At 50.7% G+C, this 20,652-nt stretch overlaps 1 protein-coding gene across 1 annotated transcript in view; it reads right to left on the reverse strand.

Annotated features, from left to right (window-relative positions):
* PXDN (peroxidasin) overlaps positions 1–20,652 on the reverse strand; it is a 110,677-nt gene that overhangs the window by 3,307 nt on the left and 86,718 nt on the right. The window contains exons 16-23 of the mRNA XM_017860278.1: positions 19,516–19,624; positions 18,750–18,907; positions 12,195–13,698; positions 8,633–8,767; positions 7,770–7,978; positions 3,823–3,943; positions 3,419–3,551; positions 222–335 (exon numbers count right to left, since the gene is read on the reverse strand). Of these exons, the coding sequence (XP_017715767.1) occupies positions 222–335; positions 3,419–3,551; positions 3,823–3,943; positions 7,770–7,978; positions 8,633–8,767; positions 12,195–13,698; positions 18,750–18,907; positions 19,516–19,624 (2,483 nt within the window). The remainder of the gene's footprint in view (positions 1–221; positions 336–3,418; positions 3,552–3,822; positions 3,944–7,769; positions 7,979–8,632; positions 8,768–12,194; positions 13,699–18,749; positions 18,908–19,515; positions 19,625–20,652) is intronic.

Below are 20,652 nucleotides of genomic sequence, written 5' to 3' on the forward strand. Positions count from 1 at the left end.
GGGATGGACCATGCCGAGGTTCTGAGCCTCCTAGCACATCCTCTGTGCACAGAGAGCTGGGCTTGCCTGGTGCTTCCATAGGAGTGAAGGAGGGATGGAGGCTGGCACAGGTGGGCGGGAAGGGGCCTGGCCCTGACATCTGGGCCACCCACCTGAGTGGTCACATGGGACTCTCGGACTTGGGTATACCTTAGGGCGTGAAGACAGACCCCGATACTCACTTTGCATTCACAAATGGTGCATGCATCCTTCTTCCACTTGGTGTTGTTGGCGTGAGACTCACCCCCGGCATCCACGCACTCTGTGGTACTGAGCCGTGATTCAAGTTTCTTGATCTGCAGCAAAGCACAGAACATTCATTCACTGGCCCTTCAGAGTAACAGCTTAGTTCTTGTATTAAAATATGTTATTTCACTGAAAATAATGCCTTAAACAACATTTGAGGAGAATATTTCTCAAGAACTTTTACAGAATCTCCAACGTCCTTATTAGACTGGTGACGGCTGGCCAAAAGCCCCAATGGAAGATGTTCCCACCACTGTGCTGTCAAATAAAAGCCTTGGTCACAAAGGTGACGTTCTCAGAGGACCGTGGGAGCAAGATTGACCAGAGGACAAGAGCATCCTGCACCTACACTTCCACCAGAATGAACGGCGACCACTCAGAATCCCCGGAGTCAAGTCTGCCTGTTTTCCGAGTACCACCACCACTGGCTTTTGTCTGGAAGCACGGGGCGCCATAACAAGGTGCCCTTTCCAACCGCCGTGCCAGGCACCGGGTGGCAGGAGCCTCCTGGGAGGGTCTCCTTCCTCAGACCCTCTCTTGCATCTTGCAGGGCCGGGGGGCAGACAAGGTGACAGTGGCCGGAAATGCCTGGGCCACGAGGTGACCTTGGGAAGAGGCCACCCGCAGCACAGCACCGAGCTGCAGCAGGGAGTGACAGAAAAACGCGTACCTCATTAAAACCATCCGGATTTGGGGTTTTCTGTGCCCTGCAACTGAAACTAAACTGTCAGTGATGTCTGAAATGAACACAAATTATTTATCGTATCTATCCCAATTCTTCTAATAAGCCTTCTCATAAAGCATGTTCAGCCACAGGTAAGGCTGTCTGCTTTGACCGATCAACGATGCTGGCTGTGAACCACCCACTCACTCATTTCAATTAAAACGTCTTCTTTGATCTCCTGTCAGCCAGAAGTGTGTCGTCCCCAACCTGTGCCGGAGCAGTGTCTCACCTGTGCACACATCATGCTGAAAAAGGTGGACGTCCCCTCACCATACCCTCTGCATTTCATGACAGCTGGACATCTGGAACCTAACTAGTTACTCACTTTGGGAAATGCCTCAGATACGGCTTCTAAATGAAAGCTATCTTTCCTGCCTGCCTCATTCATTAGCAACTGGCACTTAAGTTACCAAAGCTTAGAACTTTCTAGATGAAACGATGAGGATAAAAAAAAAAAAAGAGGGAAGCCTCAGGAGCAGTGGCACAGGGGCCAGAAAGCACTTTGGGGTGGCAGCCAGGATGGTCTGCGGAGGTTCCAAGTGACCTGCATGTCACCTCTGCGTCTGTGGCTGACCTGCTTTAATTCACAGCCAGAGAGAAGCAGTGACCACAGCAGCCTGTGTGCGCCTCAGCAGTCACCAAGATACATGAACGCCTCTGCACACACAGGGTGCAGGGAAATGACCACAGACGGCACACACCCTATGCTGCTGCCGGCCACAAAATCACAAGGGACATCCGCACTTCTCAGACCTAGCGCTGCTACCCTGGGAGCTGCCCGTTCATTCTGAGGATGGAAGGAAGTGACAGCCCTGTGGACAGAATCAACAACATGGGAGGTGACAGGACACTGGTATTTGCAGACACAGGTGGGGTGGCTGGTCCCCCTCTGCCTCTGCTCTGCTGTCCAGGGTCACCTGTGCACAAGGCCTGCCCTGAATGACCTTGGGGTTCACAGACCCACCTCCCCAGTGGACACCTGGGGCACCCAGGCCTCAGCACAGACCCCAAGGGTCAGTCTGGGTTTGTCTCTGCTTCTCTCCTACTGCCAGGTGGAGCTGAGTGAACACTGCATGCTGTCCACTTGGGCAGCTGTCGGGGGATGTGCACCTGTTCTCTAGGCTGCAGAGGGAGGAAGACCTGCCACATGCTGTCCACTTGGGCAGCTGTCGGGGGATGTGTACCTGTTCTCTAGGCTGCAAGAGGGAGGAAGACCTGCCACACGCTGTCCACTCTGGCAGCTGCCAGGGCTCGTGCACCTGTTCTCTAGGCTGCGGAGGGAGGAAGACCTGCCACACGCTGTCCACTCAAGCAGCTGCCGGGGGATGTGCACCTGGTCCCTAGGCTGCGGAGGGAGGAAGACCTGCCACATGCTGTTCACTCAAGCAGCTGCCGGGGGATATACACCTGTTCTCCAGGCTGCAGAGGCAGGAGGACCTGCCACACACTGTCCACTCTGACAGCTGCTGGGAGACTCACACCTGGTCTCCAGGCTGCAGAGGCAGGACGACCTGCAGCTGCAGGGGATGAGGCGGCAGGCATAGAAGCAGTCAGGGTACCTCTCCCTGTGGCTGGGGGTTACCTTGGGGCTACACTAGGAGATGACGGAAGTTCCTCCCAAACCTAAGGGCTCAGACTCCTGTGAGTAGGAAAGGAGCTGTGCTTACAGGTTAAATGTGCTGCAGACAGCCAGGACCCGCACACCCTGGGAATCCCAGCCAGGACCCGCACGCCCTGGGGATCCCACCTATACCAGCGGAGTGAGCGCACCTCCTTTTATTTAGCTATAGCTCTCAATCTCCACCCCCTTATGTAACATCCCAGAGATAACCCCACCACAGGCACTAGAGAAAGCAGAAGTTCGTTCCTGGGATAGGAAGGAGAGGACAGAACTCATTTCTGCAGGATTTCTGCAGAGCCCGAGAAGAGCCCCATCTGAAAATCCCTGTGGTCGTACCACAGACACCAGGACTTTCCTCACACCCGGAGAGGCTGGATCGGGTGTGGAAGACTGAACTGGAAATGCCTCCTTACCACGCCCTGGGAGAGATGATTCCGAGTTATTCTTGAGTAAGAGGCTTAAGAACAGGACTTCATGTTTGAACTCTCCTACAGCATCCTAACCCTGTGTTCCCTCCAGCAAGGTCACCTGGCTGGCAGTCCCACGGCTGTGACACAGACTGCCCCTGCCTGGTGACCCCCATCTGCTGGGAAACGCAGGGACACCAGCGGCACATGGCCCAGCCCGACCCAGCATGCAGAAATGACACCCCAGGGCTCCAGGGTCAGGGTCCCGTGTGGGCAGCTGAACAGTCGCCTGGGAGTAAAGCGGCATCCCCAGAAGGTTGGGGCAGGGCTGTGCTGCTGTGGAGTCTTGGACGGGGGGACACAGGCCCCCAGGCACCTCACCTGTGTCCTGAGGTCTGTGATGGTCTTCTGCATTTCCAGAACAAACTCTCTAAAGTCATTCGTCCCGGGTGTGTCTGAGCGTGTGCTGAAGGCTGAGGTGCTGTTGCTGAGATGTTCCCCGTGTCTCCCAACACTGTGGTGAGGGGAAAGGAGGAGGAGGGAAATGTCATCTCGGCAGGTCACACAGGGTCTCATTTCAAGGTTTCCTGGGTGTGCACCGCCCCTGAGGCTCTGAGCGGGCAGCACAGCAGGACACAGGCTGCAGCCTGGCCCCCAGTGCCCCGGGACATCCCTGCCAGGAACCATCCTCACCACAGGCCCACAACAGGATGCCGGTCCTACTGCCCGATGCCCGCGGTGTGAGGGCCCCGCTGTACATCAACTGACCTCAGAGACCACCATACCTGGGTATTGTCCGTGGTCTTGTTTTCTTGGTCGGCTTGTCCTCCTGGTAGCTGAACTCAAGAGACCGTCTGCCTCGGAAATGATAGGAAAAGGCATTGAACTGCCCCCTGGTCCTACAGTCTAAAACGGAAGCACAAAGCAGAATATCAGCTCTGAAGGCTCTGACCTCAGGGAAATAAAGCACATCCTGCCAACTATGAACAGTCTTCACTGGCTGCCCGTGGAGCAAACTGTGGCACCTTTAAATCAGGCAACCTGGCAGCTGGTCTGCAGCTCTTACCCTCTCCTGCCCTGAGGGGTCAAGCCTCTTTCCACTGTGCCCCTGCCCTCGTGACCTCACGGCACTGGCCGCCCTGAGGACAGCTGGGCATACTGAGGAGGCCCACACCACCCACCACGCCATATCCACACCCTTGCTGAGTTCCCTCCACCCCCAGACCGAGGCTCAGCCACTCTGCCTCAGAGATCAGAGTCTGCTTGTGTCTGGAGGTCCCTCCCCTATGGCCAGGTGACAATCTGCACTCTGGAGTGCCTTAAAGTTATGCTACACTACCTGCATCACACTGCCAGCCCCACTGTCAGACAAGAGGCGGGCCTGGCCCTGCTTCTCCTGATGTAGCCCAAATGCCTCCCTGCCTAAGTGTGGCTTCCTTCTCAACCTGTGGTGGACTGAGAAGCCCTCAGTGCTACACCTCACCTGAGCCCCGGGTGAGTGAGGGGCCCTCAGTGCTGTCTCCCTCCTGAGCCCTGTGGACACACCATCTAACGAAGTGATGGGGTGTTTAGTCTGTCTTGTACATCATCCTCACCCAAGAAAGCTGTGGCAGAGAACGAAAGTGAAGGGCAAATATGGACCTTTGCAAAATGCTAATGTCTCAGGAAGCCACTGGGTAGAAATTCTATGAGAAGAGAAGAGGCACGTGCAGCATAAACCTCAGACCCATGCTAGCTTTCCTGTCTCCCGTGAAGGGCAGCCGGCTCCTTCTGGTCTAGTATTTGCCTGACTGGCTGGAAAGAGGCCGGGAGTGTCTTCAAGACAGAGGCCTAAAGTCCCTTCTGCCCCCAGAGCAGAGCCCATAAACAGTCCCGCTGAATGACCTGCTGTTTATTTCCACATTAACTATGCAGCTTCTGAGTAAACCCAGCTGGCTGGACCCCTCGCTTATTCCACCCACAAATTGTCTCAGGAGCAGAGAAGAGTTTCTTGAAACGGCTCCTGGGCACACAAATACATCCTAAAACAGCAGCTGCCTCCCAGACTACCGTAGCCCCTCCCAGCAACACCCTGGGGACAAGAATGAGACTTACTGGCAGGCCCACCCAGGGCTGTGCAGGTCTGGGGTGGGTCCCCGGTAGAATTCCAGGGCGACAGGGAAGCAGCAGGGCCAGGACACGGTCCCAGGCACTGTGGGGTCCCTGCCAAAGCACCCATCAGCCCCAACCCCAGAACTCTTTGATGGGACCCCCATCCCTCCAGGATGGCCATCTCCTCCTCACGCCCCAGGGCACGGCTGGGCCACATCTGCTCAGCGGCCTGGCCTGCACCTGCTCTGTGCTGCCCAGGCTGGCCAAGCCAGGAGCGGGCTGGCTTCCCGGACCTAGTGCAGACGCCACACAGCACTTGGTGTAGGCATCAGTGAAGTGGATGACAAAGAGTTGCACCTCAAGGATGTTCATTTTAAATGTGTCTTTTTATTTTTATTTATTTACTTTTCTGAGACAGTTTCACTCTTGTTGCCCAGGCTGGAATGCAGTGGCGCGATCTCAGCTCATTGCAACCTCTGCCTCCTGGGTTCAAGCGATTCTCCTGCCTCAGCATCCCATGTAGCTGGGATGACAGGTGCCCACCACCACGCCTGGCTACTTTTTGTTATTTTTAGAAGAGACGGGGTTTCACCATGTTGGTGAGGCCAGTCTTGAACTCCTAACCTCAGATGATCCGCCCGCCTCGGCCTCCTGAAGTGCTGGGATTACAGGCCTGGGCCACCGCCCAGTCCCCACTGTGTCTTTCTAAAAAGTTTAATTGAAAAGTAAATAGAATTGACATTTGGTTCTGTCAAATCTGAGTTCTGTTTTCATATTTTCTGCTGTATTTAAATATGGCTTTTGGGGTAAAATAAAAACAGGTAAAGCTTATCAAGCATTCTCTAAACTGTGTCAGCTTAAGGCCATGCCTGTTATTTTAAGAGAGAAAAGTATCCGGAAGAAACAATGTCAGCAATTGCTTCAGGCAGTTAAGCCTCTCCCACAGTGCCCCTGAGCGGAGGAGGGGCTTGTAACGTGAGGGGAACAAAGACTGGCTTTAAAGATGAAGTCTTTCAAAGGACTTTGGATTTTCTTAGCAAAAGAACAGAAAACCTGGCTGTGCTTAATAAGCAGCTAACAGGGGCCTGGTAAAGTTACCAGAAAATGGTTTCTGTATCATTGGCTTTTCCTAATCATTTTCAACAGCACAATTTTCTACAAACAGAACACATTTCCTACCATGCTTGCAGAAAAGTATTTTGAATTGGATAAACCAGTGAGGATACAAAACAAAAACAAAGCCATAAAACAAAAAAACAGATACAAGTTTCCGACAGATGTAATAACAAACATGTAAATGATTTGGAAAACTGGGTACCTAGCAAGCATACTTTTATTTTTTATGTGAATTCTCCTATCATATATACTCCCCTGTATGTGTGTGTGGGTAGTGGGGCGGAGGCAGATAAGGAGGCAGATGCAGAATTAGATCACACACCCACCACACACACACCCACCACACACCCACCCCACAGGTACACACACCCCACAGTCGCACACACACACAGGCACGCGCTCTCTTAGAAGCTGCTAAAACACAGCTCTATTATCAATGCAAATTTCAACACTTACTAAATTAAATAAGATCTTGGCCAGAACTATTACTTCAGGAAAAATGAGGTGGTGGAGAATACGTCTACAGTATCTGAACTTTGTGTCTCTTCTTAAACTACCAAGTGTCCACAGACACCACAAGCTCCACAGAGCGCCGGGTGAGGCCAGGGTCTGGCCCCACCTCCCCGTCACGCTCACCGCAGGCCCCCAGATCCCCCCATGGTGGTGGGCCCCGCTTCTCTCACCACAAGAGTGAGCACTCCACAACTTGGGTTCTAAATATCCCCAGTTTGGTATTTTATGGGGCTCTGATCATAGTTTGAATAAAGCCAAAATTATGTTCAAATTAGTAATGGAAATGGAGGTTAACCAAGGCTGGGAGTTAGGAATGCGAAGCAGGAACTCAGCCAGGAGAACCATCGCCACACTCAGCAGGCCACTGATGCCTCTGCAGGGAAGGGGACCTGGCGTGCCAAGGCACGAGTGCCAGGGCTGTGGGATTGATGTCAGGGCAGGGCACGAGTGCCGGGACTGTGGGATTGATGTCAGGGCGTCCCTCAGCTACAGGGCCCCCGATGCAGATCATGAGGCCACCTCCTACCTGCAGGGCTCCTCACGAGACACTTTAAAACACCTATCTTCAGTCATTTACGTTACAGATATTTAAAACATTCAGTATAATTTTTTAAAGAAAACCTGATATATTTGATATGCTTCTTTCATATTTTGATTTTTGTCTTTTATCTGGCTATACAAGTACTGTAAGCTAGACATACATTAGGTTTTAAGGAAAAATTAGGGGCACACCTTGCTGAAGTCTGGGTTTCTGTTTCTCTTACATAGTGCTTTAGTTAATCATGAATGTTCTCCCATAGCACTGCCACTTCCTCAGAATCACCACCTTTGTTTATATTTTTGGCTCCGCAGTCCATCTCAGCATGGATCCAGCACAATTTAAATCTAAAGCTGAATATTTTGTTTTCAGTTTTCAAGATTAGGGTGACATCTGCAGGTAATTAAGCACCCGCCAAGCAGTCACCAAAACCAGGGATGAGAAAGGAACAGACGTGGTGCCTCTGGCACGCACCTTCACAGCAGTCCTGCCACACCCGGAGGTCCACCCTGGGGATCTCGTCACAGCTGCCGTAGCCATGAGGGAACTCCGCCACCCTGAACACATCGCTCTGCACCCGGGTGATGTTGTCCGCGTTGTCGCATAGGATCCTGGCCAGAGACGTCTGCTTGATTTGAGTCAGCTGGGCGGGGGAGAACACCCCAGGGTTCTCATACCACAACCTGGATCCCCCAAAATGAAAGCAGGATCAGAGAAGGGCAGGAGACTCACAGGTCACCAGGAGCTGAATTAAAATCTCCCCCTACTTAGTTCACAGCAATATAGAAACCACTAGGTTTGATTAGGTGTCACTTAAAAATGGACTCACACACTGCTCACATTCCCTACTCCATAACAAAAGCAAAGGCAGACAATCTGGTGTAAAAACGACAGTGTTAGCTCTTCTGACTAGCAACAAAGACAATGGGCTACTTTAAAAAAAAACTGGTATGGCACTTATTTTAGGTTTGCTGAAATAGTAATAGGTAGGGTCTGCCTTTCCACTACATTAAAGTAGTAACAGTGGACAAGAGGCAAAACAAAGGTCTTGCCCGAAGCCCAAACTTCTCTGAAGTCCCACAGTGGTTTAGCTGTATGGATTGTCCAATAGGTTTACAGGAACAGAAATATTCCTACAAGTGAAGGGGTGGGAAAAGCATCTTTGAACCTGGTGTGGTTGAGTTTTGAGGCTGCAAGGACATGCAAGTCCAAGGCGGTGCACAGAAGACACCAGGGCCTCGTGCCTCCCTCATTCTCAACCAGGACGGCCCTTGTCCTCTGGAGTCCCTGAGAAGGCGGCTTAGGAGTGTGCTCCCCTTTCTGGTGCACGTGCTCACCTGTCCCCATCTCGCAGGCGCTTGAACTGTGTGCTGAGAAGACACATCAGGGTGGGGCCCAGCCGGCTGCCAGGCACCAGGTCCTCCACCATGAGTGCTGGAAACAGGTCGATGTTGAGTGTCGAGCCATACAACCTAAAAAATAAAGAGAAAACTGAAATTTACCTAACAAAGCTGGACATGGTAAAAAATACAGCAAATATGAAAACAGTTCTTTCCATCACTATTTTACATTATTTAGAATTTTACTTAACAAATAAAATCTTTACTTCTTTGCAGCATCTCTCCACTATTCTTTAAAGGATTTTCCCTACTTTGTTATATATGTGAGACACACACACACACACACACACACACACAAACATTTATTATAACAAATTTAGAAAAGTCAAGAAAACACAAGGAAGAAAATTTAAGCCACACCTTTTCCTACTATTCCGGGATAACCACACTTAAAACCATAATGTAAACCCTTCCAACCTTTTTAAAATAAACATATGAACCATAAATCATATATAGCTAAATGTATATAATTCATTGTTCATGTTTATTTTAAAAAGTATATAGATACATTTTTAAAGAATAACATTTGACTCTACTATATATTGAAAATATATTTGCCATAGAAGAAAATATCTGCTATGCAAAGATAGGGCAAAAGAAACTTAGGTTTATACGTTCAAAAACAAACATTTTCATCGACTTCTTCCAATTCCTTAGAAACACAGGCTTATAAGCAACATGTCACAACTTCTACCACAAATCATCTAATCTCATCTTAGAACTGGACTACGCAGCAGATGATGACTGTTTCAAAAGCTATTCAAAGCGCAACTCGATTTTTAACATGTATATTCTATAATCCTCATTGCCCTTTTCTACTAAACTCAAATCAGTGACCACCCACTGACCCCTAGGATCAAGAGAGATTTTGTTGCTGACTGAACAGGATGCACACAGGGCTGTGTCCTTAGTGGCCCCTGGCCTTACCGCAGAATAAACATAATTTTATGTAAACGAGCATTTAGTCTTTCAAAGACAGACAAATTGTCCCTTTTTCTTGTAAGTTCAATGACATTCAGGCTGAACTTCTAGCTCTAAGATGTCCCCTGGGAGTGAAACTTGGTCGGGAGGACCCTGGCGGCATCTGGTCTGTGGCTGAGGACAGCACACTGGGGCCACCAGGGTCGTCCACACCTTTTCCCAGAAGACTCCCTCTTGCTCCGGGCGGCTCCTGCTCTGGGCGGCTCCTGCTCTGGGTGCCTGCTCTCTTCTGTCCCCCACCTCTGGGAGGGACCCACCGTCACAGGGGCTGGAATAGTCCCATTCCTTAGGCTCACCAGAGTCTAAAGCCTCCACCCGAATCCAAGGAGCTTCCTCCAGGGAAGAGACCTCGCAGTTCCAGAATGTCCCATGGCTGCGGATGGGCAGCAAAGGCGAGCCCGGGCCAACGCCATGCCATCCACTCGCCGTGCCGCCGTGAAACACAAAGTAGATGAGAACGACACTATCTCTAACGTCTGCTGAAGGCAGCCCCTCTGCCCTGTGAAGTCCTCCCAGCCCCGTGGTCTCCGACGGTCATGCAACTTTTCTCACGTTTATGTTTCATTTCCCCTTAGTCAGCAATGGGCTGAGACAGGAAAGCAGAAACAGACCAAGGGCTCAGTGTGTGGGTAACGTCCTGAACTTCTTTACCAGAGGCCTAGCACGCAACGCAGCCACGGTCCACCCAGCACTGGGCTCCACATCTAGTTCTTTTGAAATGTTTTGAAATAAGTTTGGCAAAAGAGAGAATCAGCTGGGAGAGTAATCTGTATCAGTTTGGACAAGAACAAAGGAGGATATTTAAGCACATAAAAAACACAGACAGTTCACATCAGTCTTAATTCAGCAAAACCACGACAAAAAATTACACTGGATTAATGGAGTGCGCACACATTTCCAAATGCCAGTAATTTAAGAGCGTTATTTAAACGAACATTGGAACATATTAAACTTAATAGGACATCATGCTCATTTATTCATAACCTACAATAAATTACAAGTAAAAAATCACAGGTCAGATCCTAATGGGGTATGTCCTAACTTCAACGTTAAGTAACTTAGGAGTCAACTGGAGAGTCCAGAAAATACGGTAAAACAGTCTTAAGAAGAAAGGTTTTCCTTCTTTTAAAACAATGTTTTGAATGGGAATAACATGTCCTAATACACAGTGACCTGTGGATCTGATTCATAATCGAAGGACTGAGAAGAATTGTAACAGGAAAACACTGATGAGCAATTATTTTATTTTTATTTATTATTATTCTGTTTTTGAGATGGGGTCTCAATTCTGTCACTCAGGCTGGAGTGCAGCGGCGCGATCTCGGCTCACTGCAACCTCTGCCACTCAGGTTCAAGCAATTCTCCTGCCTCAGCCTCCCGAGTAGCTGGGATTACAGGTGTCTGCCACCACGCCCAGCTAATTTTTGTAGTTTAGTAGAGATGGGGTTTCATCATCTTGGCCAGGTTGGTCTTGAACTCCTGACCTCGTGATCCACCTGCCTCAGCCTCCCAAACTGCTGGGATTATAGGCGTGAGCCACCACACCTGTTTGCAATTATTTTTATTTCCTTAAAACACAAAAAGAAAATCTGGTAGAAATAACATGCAAAAAAGGTAGTGAGTAAAAGATGTGAATATCTAGCAAAGAGGAGAGCCGCTGAATGTCTCCACTTTGGGGAAATCTCAGTTAATCAGAACCCTACTGGGGCACCGAGTCCTGGGAAGGGGACTGGCTATGGACCAGGCAGCCCGGATCCTACCCCAGTCCTAGGCCTGGGTAGTGCCGTGGTCGCTGCTTTGCCTGTGAAACTTTGCCATTTTTGCCGCCCCACGTGGTGTGAGGTTACCTAATCTAGCTGGCCAGTTTTCCTTGTCTCAGAGGTGACGGCCTCCCATTTTGCCTTTGCGGCAGGACAAGGAGAACTGCGTCCACAGGTGATCAAGGCTGTGGCTCAGAAGCGGCACTATCTGTGGCAGTCACGGGCAGGTGGCCCCACAGGCCTAGGTCTGGGCAACAGTGAGTACGGGAGATGCTACAGGCCAAGCCTTAGGGGCTGGTGGCCCCAAGGGCCCGGTTCTGCAGACACCAAGCTCTGCCTCTCTCTCTGCCCCTGATACAAGAGCAGGCACCTGAAGCACCCCCCCAACAGCCAGTGTCAGTTTTGGTGTTTTCTGGTGCGAACAGTGTATTGTTCTCTGCAGTCAACCCTTCTGCCAGAAAAGTATAGCTCATCTCCAAGCTGAAAACGTGCCATAGCTCAGCAAAGCTCGTCTCTTGGAAAACAGGCTGGTGGAAGGGCCCTCCACTGTCCATCCACCCCTGGCTCTGCCCCCTCCCCACAGCCACACAGCCACCGAAGGCTGCAGGTTCCCATCTTGACCTTCATGGACTGGCTTCATCTCACCTCTGCACGACACAAACAAAACTCACACACAGCCAGATAACACACACACCCACGGTTTGGGTCTTCCAGGTGCCTAGGTACATGAGCCAACCCACACGGCCTCTTCAGCTCACCTTTTCAGTTTCTCCCGGATCTCAGGGTTTTTTATCTCATTTTTCAGGTCCTCGAACGTGTGTGCCGCCGACAAGTTGCAGTAGACCCTGTAGTCGTGGTAGGGCGGGATCCCGTGGTCCCGGCCGCGCTGGATGTTGATGGCCGCCAGGTCCAGAGCCACCGTGTGTGCCATGGAGAACAGCCGCTCCGTGAGCTCCGTGTTCAGCAGCTGCGAGGGCACACGCATTTTCCCCGCCACCCCGAACAGCCCCCTGAGAAGCGGGTCGATGCCGCCCTCATTCACAATCCGGAAGGGGGAGAAGAAAGCTTTGTGGAGAGGGAGGTGACCTTGTGCAAGCGGCTGGAAGTTCTCGTCCAGCCGGTAAAGCAGTGGGTTGACGAGCGTGTGGCCAAACCTGAAGGCGGCGGTGGCGAAGGCGTTGAAGATGCCAGCGTTGATGCCGGGGTCGTAGCCCTGGTACTCCCCCAGCGTCCTCATGCCCACCTCCCCCAGGATCTTCGGGAGCCAGTGCTGGTAGGTGATGTGCTGGATCTCCGCGCCCACGATCTTCCTGGTCTCGTAGTAGATGGTGTCGCCGTCCCAGTGCGGGTTCAGCTTGAGCAGCTCCGCGGCGACGCGGTTGTGCTCGCGGAACCACAGCGTGTGCATGCTGGTCAGGCCCAGCTGCTCGTTGGCGCGGTGGTCCCCGGCCAGGAAGCAGGGGATGGGGCTCTCGTTCTCGTCCCGCATGCACTCGGTGGGCGGCCCGGCGGCGAAGGGCAGAAGCGGCTTCCCGGACCGCTGCACGATGCCCTGGCGCAGCAGGCCGCGGTGGCTGGCCAGGTCGCGTATGCTGCGGGCCTCGTGCTCCGTGCTCCCGTACACGTTGGAGGCGTCGATGTAGGAGGTGAGCTGGTTGATCTGCTCCCGCGGGTACACGGAGTTCATGAGCAGCGAAGTCATGCCGCTGCCGCACACGGGGCTGGAGCGCACGAAGAACATGCAGCGGGCCCCGCTCCTGGCCCGGGAGTCATGGGGGGGGATCATGACAGAGAAGCAGGGGGGGTCGTTGCTGCACACGGAGCTGCAGTGCTGTCCGTCGGAGAAGCGTGCCTGGCTCAGCGCCACCACCGTGGAGTCCAGGTCGTGGTCCAGGAACTGGCCCCACTGCATCAGCATGTGGGTGAACTGCTCGTCGGGTGTGACGGTCTCCGTCCCGATCAGGGTGGTGGATACCAGGCGCGGCATGGGAAGTGCGTGCCCGTTGTACAGCCGGTGGGGGTTGATGCCCCGGGGGGTGTTGAAGCCATTCTCGTACACGGATTTCAGCAGGCGCTCGAAGGCGGTCAGCGAGGCACCCCACATGGGGTGCTGCAGGTTGTTGCAGGTGCCGTCGTGCGTCCGGTACTTCTGGTGGAAGCACATGTCGGAGCAGTTGTTCACGCGCCGGTGGGCGGTGCAGCCCGACAGGTTTGCGATGAGGTTCAGGTACTGCGGAGACACCAGGTCATTGTAGTGGTAACCTGGGCATGGAGAAAAGCAAGATGGCACTCAATTCCCCTGGAGGACGTGACATACAGCCTGGCACCCCTTGGCACCTCTGCCGCTGACATGGGGCTATCTACCCCCAGCTCATGAAACCTGTTGTGCACCACGCAACCAACCCTTCCTGCTGGAAACCTGCTCACCTCCCATTTGGTAAAACTGCTCCTCCCCTCCTCCAGCCCCAAACACAGGTGTTCTCTCCACAGCCCCAGTTTCTGGGCCCTGTCTCCCCTCCACACTCAGCAGTCTCATGGTTTCAACCAGTAGCTCTTCTCTGGGAGACCCCTAACTGATGAAGCCCGACCCACGTTCACCAGTCCAGGCTGACGCTGCTCCAACTTCACTTTAAACGTCCCGCGGAAGAGACAGTCACCACACCTCCACACGAGTGCACACCATCGGTCTCCACACGCCACCGAGCAGGGCATTTCCTGACACACCTGTCGCTGTACATCTCGGTTCACTGAGGCTTCAAGCTCTCTTACCCCAATATCCAGAAGATCGCCCCTTCCTTTCACACTGCCTCCAAAATGTTCCTAGCCCCCGTGCCCTCCTCTCCATTCCTCTGGCAGAATCCTGGGACTGATTTCCATGGCACTGGCCTTCAATTCCAGAAGACCCTCCTGCCTGGTGGAAGCCATCCACACACACACCCTCCCCACAGCAAGCGCGCCCTCCTGCGAGCCTCGCACAGACTCTGGCTAGGTCACCTCGCTCAGAGACCTTCCATCTTTGCCCACTAGCTACAGAAGAAATTCCAAACATGATAGCCTGGGCCATCACTCCACAGATGAAAGAGATCTTCCTAAGTTCAGCTCCTAGTCTTCGCCTTCAAGACACCTGCTCCAAGCAACAGCGACTCCACTTCCTGGGGTCAGACATATCAGATCTCTGTGTTCGCCAAAGTGCTTCCCCCACATATTCATACATCCTAGGCCTTCACCTTCCTCAACACTCCTCCTTTCCAGGCACATGTCATGCCTGCTGAAAAGCTACACATGCACACACACATGCACACTTAAATGTTTACCACTCAACACATGCACACACTCACATGCAAACGTGCTTACAGATCACACTCACACTTTCACGTGTGCAGACACTCACAGAGTTCCAAGCCATCAATGCCTCTTTTTTCTTTTCTTTTTTTTTTTTTTTTTTTGAGACGGAGTCTTGCTGTGTCACCCAGGTTGGAGTGCTGTGGCCGGATCTCAGCTCACTGCAAGCTCTGCCTCCCGGGTTCATGCCATTCTCCTGCCTCAGCCTCCCGGGTAGCTGGGACTACAGGCGCCACTGCCTCACCCGGCTAGTTTTTTTTGTAGTTTTTAGTAGACACGGGGTTTCACCATGTTAGCCAGGATGGTCTCGATCTCCTGACCTCGTGATCCGCCCGTCTCGGCCTCCCAAAGTGCTGGGATTACAGGCTTGAGCCACCGCGCCCGGCCCTATTTGACTAAATTTTTATGTATGGTGTAAGATAAGGGTCCACTTTCATCTTTGGAATGTGAATATCCAGTTTTCCCAGCACCAACTGTTTAAGAGACGATTCTTTCTCCATTGTGTAGTCCTGGTACCCTTGTCAAAGATTAGTTGACCATTCATTCATAGATTTATTTCTGAGATTCTATTCTGTTTCACTGGTCTATGTGTCTGTTTTCATGCCAGAAGCAAATTATTTTGAATATAATTTGAAATCAGGAACTGCAATGCCTCAGCTTTGTTCTTTCTCAAGATTGTTTTGGTGTTTTTTAGGTGTTTTTTGTGGTTCAACATGGATTTCAGGATTGTTTTTTCCTATTTCTATGAAAAATGCCATTGGAATTTTGACAGGAATTGTATTGAATCTATAGATTGCTTTGGGAAGTATGGAAATTTTAACAATAATCTTCCAATCCATGAACGTGGAATATTTTCCCATTNCCGTGCCCGGCCGCCTCTTTTTTCTAAAGTTTCTCCAGCCCGCTTCTGCTTGTCAAGATCACAGGTATCACTATGGACACCTTTAAAGCAAACAAGAGACGGCCCCTTTTCTGTGGGGGAGCGGTGTGCATAACATCCACATAAGAATGCAAAGAATTGGAAGTGAGGCATTTTCCAGGCTGGGGAGAGTAAGTCAGAAACACACACCCCGGTGTGTTGGGTGGGAAAGGTCTGTGCAGGGAACATGAACCCCAGGCTCCCCTCAGCCCCTGGTTCTGTTCTGTCTGACTTTTCCCAGAGGCTGAAAACAGTGAGCTGAACCATCTGGCCCTATTTTCATAGCGACTCTTAGGAAGTCCCACAGAATTATCAATCTTGAACATCCAGAGAGCCAAGAAAGCAGAGCGCCAGGAGGAAAAGCGCTTCCTCCCAAATGCCTGGCTGGGCTGCGGGGCTGGTCTCCGGGCTTTCCTCCAGAACGTTCACTTTTTCCATGGCATTGGCCATGGGTTCTGAGGCAGACCAGACCTGCCAACCAGAGCAGGTGGCACCGACCCTGACCCCAGTTTCCCAGGGCTGGTTTGCCCATGTCTGTCAACCCACGCAGGGTGGTCACCCAGCCTGATGATTTAAAATGCATGAAACCATGTTACTTCTCTGCAGGAAACCCTAACGTTCCCATTTCATACAGAGCCAATGACACATCCTTATGTTCGCTCCCAGGCCCTTTCTGGTGGAGCACAAATCTCCCTGTCTTTATCAGCCCTTCCCCACCCCCCTTCCAGCCACACTGACCACCTGCTATTCCACTATGCCCAGATGTGTCACACCTCCAAGCCTCTGCATGTGTGGTCCCCTCAGATGCTCCAGGGAGGCCCCCTCACCCTTGTGGGGTCCCTGCTCACACGTCACCTTTGCCCATGGGGAACAGCACCCCATCCCACCCAGGGCGCCACCCACCTCCCACCTGCTGTTTCTCTCTGGGTCACTTGCTGGGGCTTCTTATACGCAGGGACCTCTCTCTGGTTTCCCATCTGCATTTCTCTGGACGGTTTGATCTTTGAGGGCTGAGGTTTTTATTTCTTCTGTTTGTGGCTGTAGGCCCCAGCCTGGGACAGTGACTGGCATAGAGGGTGTGCCCTGACAGGCAGGTGGAACGAGTAAGTGAAGAAATGAGTGCCTGCATGTGCATCTAACTGCTTCTCAGGTAAACAGCAAAGGTATAAAATGATTCACTTTGTTGGGGTGATTTTACTTTTTCCTTTCTGCCTTTCTGAGTCCAAATCTTTTTTTTTTTTTTGAGACAAGAGTCTCGCTCTGTCGCCCAGACTGGAGTGCAGTGGCGCGATCTCGCCTCACTGCAAGCTCTGCCTCCCGGGTTCACGCCATTCTCCTGCCTCAACCTCCCAAGTAGCTGGGACTACAGACGTCTGCCACCATGCCCGGCCAATTTTTTTTTTTTTGCATTTTTAGTATTTTTAGTAGAGATGGGGTTTCACCGTGTTAGCCAGCATGGTCTCGATCTCCTGACCTCATGAGCCCGCCTCGGCCTCCCCAAGTGCTGGGATTACAGGCGTGAGCCACCGCGCCCGGCCCCTTGAGTCTAAATCTTTCTATAATTGGCATGTAATGACACACAATGGACATGTAGTTCCTCACAAGGAACAACTTCCAACAGCCTAGCTTCGAGGAGACGTTTCCAGATGGCTTTATTTCTGTGGTGGCAGCAGAACCCACTTGCTGAGCTGCCACAGTAATATTTAAAGATCTGATCCTGTAACTAAATGAAGAAAGATAGGGAGTAGCAAGAAATTACACTTAGTAACTTCCCTCTTCATTCTCTGGAGAAGAGAACATGGTCTTTCTACCAGGAGACTGGCACCAGGGACTTGGGAAGGGGCTGGGACCCCACATGCCTGGTGCCTCTCATCCTAGTCTCCCCCTGCACCTGACAAGCACAAAGTGCCAAATAAACACTTGTTGAAATAACAAAATGGGCTCTGATGCATCTCCCCAAGAATGTGCCTGGTAGGCGAGGCTGGAGTTTCATCCATCAAGAGAAGCAGAAACATTCAGAGGCCTCCAACCCAATATTTCCTGCCCTGCCTCGCCCCGCCCCCAACCACAAGAGGCAGGAGAGGACTGGGAAGCAGGAGCTGTGGAATGTGCAGTTTTGCATGGGCTGGTGCCTGGGCTTCAGCACCAACAGGGCTCCAAAACCTAACAGGTTGGGGCTGGCTCAGAGCAACACTTTACTCCAAAGACGGGGATAAATTACCCTACAGGTCTCAACTCCACGCCTCTTTCATTCAACCCTTGAAGAACATTTTTTGCTCTAATCATAAAAGATATGCTCATTGAAGACAATTTGGAAAACTGAAAAATTATAAGGCAATTCTTTCATCCCACAGGGACAGCTACTGTTGCATTCTCCTCCGTGCTCTGTGTGTGTGTGTGTGTGTGCGCGTGCGCACAGAACTGTGAGTAACCGGCTGCTGCTGAAAATGATGATTTTACATAAGAAAGTCAGGGTCCTCTACGGGTTCATCAATAGTACAACTACCAGCAAGGACAATAATGACATGTAAAGGCATCTGTTATTTACTGGGCAATGGCAAAGTGCCAGAGCAGAGTGAGCGGGGGACATACCTTCACCAACAGCATCTCCACACCAGCCCGAGGTGATCTCATCAGCTGGTTTCACAGACCAGGGACTCTTCAGAAACAGCCCTCCTAACACGCATGGCGCCGCATTCCCAGGACACAACGTCACTCAGGGAGCAAGCACGCTGCTAAGTCCTCCTTTACGGCTCATTTGTTGCAGAGGGACTGGGCTTGCATAACCCACCCTGGCCAGGTGGACATACTGTAGCCTGACCAGCACTCCAAGGGACTTCACGTCCCCCAGAGATTCCTATTAAACCAAAGTAACAGCGACAGGGCTGTAGGGCTCAAGACGACTCACAGTTTAAGGAAATAATTTCACAGTTCATAAGCACAGTGGGAAAGAAAGTGCTGGAACTCTTCCCTAGGAATGTGACTTAACTGTGGCGTGTTCAACCCCATTACTCAGGCCATGGAGGAGGAAGAAAAAGGCTTTGGTACTGACTTGTCCCGTTGAGGTCGACCATCAAGCCGTGCTGCACGTGCTCCTGAATGAGCTGCAATGTCCGTTCAAAGATTTCTCCTGCCCGGGCCTGTTCAACCGTGTAAGGATCCCTCGGATACCGGAACAAGGCCAGCAAATCATTTGGAGAACGAGGACGGCTAACCAGAGTTTAGGGAGAAAAAAAGGAAGAATGAAACGGATTACTGAAGATAAAATTCACAGTATCCAAAAATATAATCATTGCTATTAATATTTCTACAGCTACTTTCTACAACATAATGTACTATACCTTCCTCATCCGGAGTGGAGGCAACAAAACAAAAACAAAACAGACAAAAACCGGAAGACACTAAAAACAGATAATTAATTAAGTCAATAGAGAAAATCGCAGATATTGCATTTCAAATAAGAGGCAGAAACACTGCTTTGGGATCAGCAACATGAACAAATACACTAATGACTTTTAAACTATTTGTTTTTGCCAAATCATGTAGTCATAAGCCAAAGGAATGAGTTGAAATTTTCAAAGAATGTTTTGGTTATGGATGACAGCCAAATTCTATTTGAAAAGCACACGTCCTTCTGTTATTTCAACCCCCAGAAAACTGGTGCCCATGTTGTTCATGATTTTTAAATTAAACATTTTGGTCATCAGATAATCAAATCAAAATTCATACACTAGAACTACATGCATTCTTTAGTCACTCCCACCTTCACCCTAAAGCTCTGTGATTTGAGGGTCAGTGTGTTTACAGCCCCGTGATACCTGTCAAACAAATGTGTTCGGGTTGAGTTTATAGCTCTGTCAACAGTCGCAATCGCTTCCACAATGGAGGTAGCTACAAACGGATCTCCATTTCGACTGACGTCAGGAACTAGGAAAATACAAAGTCGCGTATTACCAGGAAAAATACTACACAATTACTCATAAAATGATGTCTAGACACTACATCATTTAGCCACAAGGCATACTTTTCTCCAAATGTTATTTCTATTTTTCAAATCCAAACTCAAATTATTTTCTCACAAATTCTACTAGAAGCTGTTTCAGACAGCATGAAAATTACAGACTTTAGCTTTTGAAATCATGTTATACCTAAGAAGACAGGAAGTAGTTATAACGTGAAGCATGGAAGATCTTATACTACATGCGGCAGCACATGGGAGGTGTGGACTGAGGCCTCCCTGTGTGGCCAGCTGAGCGGACAGGATATCTGTGGGGACACCTCAGGGTCCAGCAGATCTCATCCATTCCTCTCATCAAGGGCCACAGCCTCCCTGGACACCGGGATCCTAACCCGCTCCCCTCTTTAAAGATCAGCTGCTGCCTCTATGATTCCATCTTCTCGCCCATGGACTTGCAACTCCCTCCTCACACACACATCACACACACACAATCACATTATACACACAGAAGCACACACAGCACCTACATAAAACATTATACAGAGACACACACACACTATATGTAGCACATTACATGCATGCCACACACAGATCCATACCACACACATACCACACACATACAACATTATACACACAAACACATGCCACACATACACAGCACATTATATACACAGAAACACATATACCACCTACACAGGACATTATATACAGACACACACCACGCCACACATAACCCATCACACACACACCACACAGATACATATCACGCATGCACCACACATACAGCACATTATACACACACAAATCACATTATACACACACATCACTTTATACACACACATCACATTGTACACACAAACACACATACACTACACACACAAATCACATTGTACACATACACCAGAGGTACCCACCACACACTGCACATGATACACAGACACAAAGACACCACACACCCACACCTGCCCCTCCTGACTGAAACCTGCCCCCCCCCCCC

The sequence above is a fragment of the Rhinopithecus bieti genome, unplaced genomic scaffold, assembly GCF_001698545.2.
Source record: "Rhinopithecus bieti isolate Rb0 unplaced genomic scaffold, ASM169854v2 scaffold_51905, whole genome shotgun sequence".
In the NCBI taxonomy this organism is placed as follows: domain Eukaryota; kingdom Metazoa; phylum Chordata; class Mammalia; order Primates; family Cercopithecidae; genus Rhinopithecus; species Rhinopithecus bieti.